The sequence below is a fragment of the Arachis ipaensis genome, chromosome B05 (genome assembly GCF_000816755.2).
Source record: "Arachis ipaensis cultivar K30076 chromosome B05, Araip1.1, whole genome shotgun sequence".
NCBI classification, from domain to species: domain Eukaryota; kingdom Viridiplantae; phylum Streptophyta; class Magnoliopsida; order Fabales; family Fabaceae; genus Arachis; species Arachis ipaensis.
This window is the reverse complement of record NC_029789.2, coordinates 132,852,074-132,857,499: the sequence shown is the minus strand read 5'-3', so window position 1 is coordinate 132,857,499 and position 5,426 is coordinate 132,852,074. Positions and strand designations below refer to the sequence as shown.

Below are 5,426 nucleotides of genomic sequence, written 5' to 3'. Positions count from 1 at the left end.
CTTTCCCAAAATGTAAAAGGTAAAACAATGGAAGGAACCATGCGGAAGAGAGGAAAAAGAAAAAGTTAATAGTCAGAACAGTGTCAATTTGTTGATGCTATTGCATGGAACCATACTACAATACTATCATATTTGCCATCTTTTAGCCATATTAGTACCAAATATAATTGGACCAAATTACATGAACCAAATTCTATCTGAAATACCAAAAAATTAGACAAGGAAAACTACCAAAAACATGAAAGACATTGTGCAAGAGTGCATGCATGCAAGTAGAGTTAGACATTAGATCCAACCTAACTTGTAATTATAGCTGTCATACAGATTTGGCAGAATTTTGAGAAATATTTGCAGTGACAATTGCACGAAATTCATGAAAAAATGGTATCTAGAATCTACAATTGTTGTATAAATTGAATATGACAATCTAAATCTTCCAAATTTAAGCAATAATAAGTGGTTAACCTCAAGCTCCTCCAAGCCCCCATTAGTGCATAACTGAGTCGAACATGTTTCCTTGGAAATAACTGGATGTTCCGAGACAGCCAACTTTGAGATTGAAGAGTCCGAGTTGTCTCTTTTCATATCCCGACCATTCTCTCTAACTTGATTACTACCCGCATTATTATCTTCAAGCTCTTCAGGTTCTTCTGGAAATGCTTGAGGTTGATGTGCTTCATATGGACCAGATATGATCTTGTCACTGGATAGCTTTTCTTCTTTAGAAACAGATGTATCAGTAACGGGAAGTATAGGGTCGAGTTCTCTGTTGATTCTCAATGATCCATTGGTCTCACTATCTCCAGACGGAAATTGTAAAGAAGGTTTCTCACTCTTTTGGTCACCCATATTGTTAACTTCAGTCTCATCAAACTTCACAGAACAAGTACTGGAAGCGCTAATGAAAGTTCTATCTTCGTGAACTTCCCGGCTGAAGGGCGTTAAAGATGTTAAGGACTTGGAAACCTTCGAGTTATCATCCATGTTGTCCTCCGATCGTTTTCTCTTCCTCCCGTCATCTGCTCCAGATACAGCTCCTTGAGACATTTCTGCTTGGCCATTCTGGCCAGAAACCCTTAATTCAGAACTTCGTTTACTGTCCCAAGTTATTTTAGATGGGTGGGAAGGTCGGACACCACCAGGAAATACAAAGTTAGGTATATTACGTCGTTTCACATGGGAAACATGGATGCCCATTCCAGGTTTCAATAGAGTATATGCATTAACAGAGTGCTTGAATTCGTCAACGGTTAGCCTTATATCAAATTGTTCACCTTCATTCACTGGAACTCCTTGCTTACGCTGAAGTCCCATAAAGTAACAATGATGGAAAGGTCTAGATTTGTCTGAAAATTCACCAGGGTGTGGATGACATTGAAGCATGCCATAAGTGTGCCTCTCAATCTAGAAAAACAAATTACGTCATACACCGAGAACAGAACATATGCAAAACCATGTTATCCACCACCCCCCAATCCATGAAAAAATGAAAATAAAAAATAAATAACAAGAACCAACAAAACAGGGGAAGCAAGAAAGAACAAAACAAACAGGTAATTGCAACAACCGTTTACCCCAACTAAGTGGGGTCAATTGTGCGGATTATAAGCATCGTTGCTTAATTATAAACCATGTCTGTAGGCAAGACAAACATGTAGAACAGTGTTATACCTTCAGTGTCAACTGCCGGAGGCGAGATTCGACCCAGCCCTTCCATTGTCTGAGATCATCCGCATTCTCCGCAGCAATGTCAATCCGTAGATAATTCTTGTAAGCTTCAAAAAAGGGATAACGCTCAAAAAGGGTGTCCCAATCAGCATCTCCTGCCTCCATTTCCTACAAATACCATAAATCCAGGAGATTGACTATACTTTTAAGTAATTCAAATATCATAACAAGGTTATAGCAAAAAAATAAAATAAAATAACAATGGAAACAAAATAAAAATCTCACAACAAGAACATAACTATTCTTTGTGGGATTGTTTATGAAAATTCAACCAACATGTAAGGCTTGTCTTTAATAGGTCAGGTCATCTACATCAATAAATGTTCAAAACTGCTATGAAAACTTCAATGCTTATAAAAAAAATTCGCCTTGATAGGGACCCAGTTATTTATGTATAAATAAGCATACTTAGTGTCATCGAACAAACAAAAATTGGCTCATGGCAAGGCTTCCCCATTTAGTTCAATTCAAATCAGAAGCAGCAAAGTTATTGCAGACAAGCGAAGTATCTACTAGAAAGCATCATGTTAGTCAAGAGAAGCCAGACTTCTCTAAATGAATATTTAACCTGCATATCTAACATAACTTCAACATAATTATAGCACCATACTTGATCACGGAAACTCTAAATTGAAGCCCGTGATATAAATCATCTTGGTGAATGGGTAGCAACAAAAAGAGGGTTTAGGCTTTTAGGGGAGGCTTGAACAAAGAATTATTCAAATTTTCAATTTCCATAAACACTGAACTTCCCAAGATTTTTCGGAGAAAAAATGTTGAAAAACAATGTAATACCTCACATATTTCACTTCCCCTCTGAAATTCCTGTGACATAATACGCAAAGTACTTGATGTCACATTGTAGGTAGAGTTCATGCAAGGATAAGCAGGAGTAATTATAGGCATCAAATGATATCTATCCCTGGGATTTCTTCTAGGATCCCAAATAGGAAGTCCAAGAGATCCTTCTTCAATAGCACAAAGCATGACTGGATTAGGCCACCGCCACTGAGTATATACCCTAAAGAATCGAGACACTAACATATTAGGCAGTGCATTAGGATATAGCTGGCATATTCGGGCAACAAGCAATGCCAAGTTTATACCACCAAGAAAACCTGAAACCTGCACATGAAATAGCAACAATATGCATTAGAGAAATCAAAGGAATATATCAAAAGATGATAGAGAACAAGTTCAGAACAGAAAATAAGCTATCCTGGATGCGAGCTATGCCATACATTTGAATAAACACCACGACGCTTTGCCCAAAACCTCATGCATCTCAATGTGGTGTGAAAATTCTGTATTTCAGGGGGAAAATAGATTCAATCAGTGATAAGAATGTCATAAAAAACACTGGAGAAATATAAAATAGAAAATCAGTGAGTAAATGTTTAATCCACCACCTGAATATTAGGAACCAAACGTAAGACTTGATCAGTTACTCTGCAACCATTAAGACTAAGAACAGTTTGTTCATCTGCATTTTGCAATATTGAATCTTGCGATATATCTAAGTCCTGACCCACAAAAAACCCATGATTACGATAAAGAGAAGATTAGGTGCAATTTACACTTTTAGATCATAGTGCAAGCACACAAAACATGAGGAAGTAAGATGTATGCATGTCCCTAGAAGATTCGCTTTCAAAGGATCTAAATGTTCTAAATCACAAATTAACAGTCTCTTCCCTGCCACCAACCAAGGAAGGACAAGTCTTTAACACAGTAAAGAAACAGTTTAGAGACCAAATGACAATGCTGTCCAAATGACATTCATATATGTTCCTTGAACTTGATGCTTTCAAAATATCTGGAAAAACCAAGTCCATAACTCCAGGGAAGGAGATACAGAAAGGAAAAAAAATTATTCCCAAACTCACTCACCTCAGGAATAACCCACAAAGCTAATCTTGCATACAGGAGATCTATAGAAATTCCATTGAACTTGAATTTCATCACAGGGACATGAGCGTCAGGCACAGGGTGCAACTCTGTTACCTGTGGCATCTCCAATAGCATCTTATGTAGCTCACCAAAGAAATCCTCCTAAGACCAATTGAAAAAAACAAGTTTAGCAGCCAGCAGATATGACCTAAAAACAAAATTGAATGAATTTAGCATACTTCTCGGGTTGCATGTCTAGGTCCCACACAAAGAGTGTCTATATCAGCTCCGGGGCCATGTACCTATAAAATTTGTTGAAAAAAATTTCAGTAAGATAATAAGACAACAAATATCATTGAGGATTTTCCTGCTAAGTGGGGATTAAGATAATGTAAGCAACCAGGTTAAACAAAAGTGAGAAATATATTGCACGAACTGAATGTCAGATCTTGGTCCTAGTTTAACATAAATGCAATGGTAGTATCATATGTCGTTCATTCTGAAAAGACTTTTTACCCTACAACCTCAGAAGTCTCTCTCTAGACAGTATCTAAGTTTCAGGACATGCAAAGATGAAAGAAACTCAATGGAACTGTGCATCAGCAAAGATTTTGCAGGTGTGTAATTAACTATCTTGGCTGGCTTTGATGGTAGTTTCTATCATAACTTTCTATGTAATTAACTATCTTCTTCATCAAATACATACAGCTTTGGTAGGTATATCAAACTTCATCAGTTCATCCCCCCATGGGATATTGGGATTTGGGATAGAATAATGAAAATGAAGATGAACAAGTCACCTCAAGAAACTAAATTATCATTACTACAATAGAGCCTAATCTTCAGCACGGACCAATAAGAAACCATACTACCTATGAAAAGCATCAATATATATTTTCGCATATTCCAAGTTAACAACAAGAATACTCTCTGGTCTCTGCATATAACCAAGCTTTGAATAGCAAGACTGAGTAAATAGAGTTGCAAGCTTTAACATCATACAAGCATTTACAAGCTTCTATCACATATAATTCGCATGAAAAACACACTATCATCTAAAAAGGCAATAAGCTATACAACAATACTATCCTAATTAACATGCAGGCACTCCAAACTAAGAATCTGAAAAATGCAGAGCTAATATAAATGTGTATGTACAGGTACATATACAAAAAGAGAGTAAGAACTAGAAGATAAAAGTAGCTCCATACCCCTAGCCGATATGAGCCAAAGGTGAAAATCTTGGCATTTGCTTCATGCACCAGTTGATCATTGAGTCCCTTTGCATGGCTTATGGTTTTAACCCATGTCTTCACAATCTGAATAGCACAACATCAAAATAAAAGATCTAATTCATATAGAACTCCACTAGTTGAACCAAACAATAAACAAGTTGAACCTGGTCTAGCCTGCCAAGAACTTCCTCCCTAACCACTGCCTCCTCCTGACTCTCATATAATCCAGCATCTTGCAAGTACTTTAAAAATTATCCAAATTCAGCACAAAAAAGAACCATAGAAAAAATAACTAAATAATCAGCATGAATTCACAATAAGTTAAAAACAGTAGAAACCTTCTCAAGTTCCCGGGTCTTGATCACATCATACTCAGTTGGTCCAGCCAATGAAATAGGCTCAGTTATGCCTAATCTTTGTTGACCATTACTGAGATTGCTCAATCCATGGATCACCATTATTAAAGTGAGAATATTTTTTCCCTTATTTTTAATATTATATTTGAGATTGTTTCTTTACAATGACAAGGAGCTATGAGAATTATCAGTTATGATTTTTTTTTTTTCAGCCTTT

The 5,426-nt window shown here is 36.6% G+C and overlaps 1 protein-coding gene across 3 annotated transcripts in view; it reads right to left on the bottom strand.

Annotated features, from left to right (window-relative positions):
- Positions 1 to 5,426, bottom strand: part of LOC107644247 (nuclear poly(A) polymerase 1) — a 6,211-nt gene extending 785 nt beyond the window's left edge. Inside the window, exons 1-10 of one of the 3 annotated variants that reach the window (XM_016348063.2) lie at positions 5,192 to 5,426; positions 5,018 to 5,095; positions 4,830 to 4,937; positions 3,858 to 3,920; positions 3,619 to 3,780; positions 3,138 to 3,251; positions 2,970 to 3,032; positions 2,524 to 2,853; positions 1,672 to 1,836; positions 449 to 1,404 (exon numbers count right to left, since the gene is read on the bottom strand). In XM_016348063.2, the coding sequence (XP_016203549.1) occupies positions 449 to 1,404; positions 1,672 to 1,836; positions 2,524 to 2,853; positions 2,970 to 3,032; positions 3,138 to 3,251; positions 3,619 to 3,780; positions 3,858 to 3,920; positions 4,830 to 4,937; positions 5,018 to 5,095; positions 5,192 to 5,311 (2,159 nt within the window). In that variant the 5' untranslated portion in view covers positions 5,312 to 5,426. Of the gene's footprint in view, positions 1 to 182; positions 1,405 to 1,671; positions 1,837 to 2,523; positions 2,854 to 2,969; positions 3,033 to 3,137; positions 3,252 to 3,618; positions 3,781 to 3,857; positions 3,921 to 4,829; positions 4,938 to 5,017; positions 5,096 to 5,191 lie in introns of those variants that run through there. The other 2 variants (XM_021102842.1, XM_016348061.2) reach the window with 2 other exon arrangements.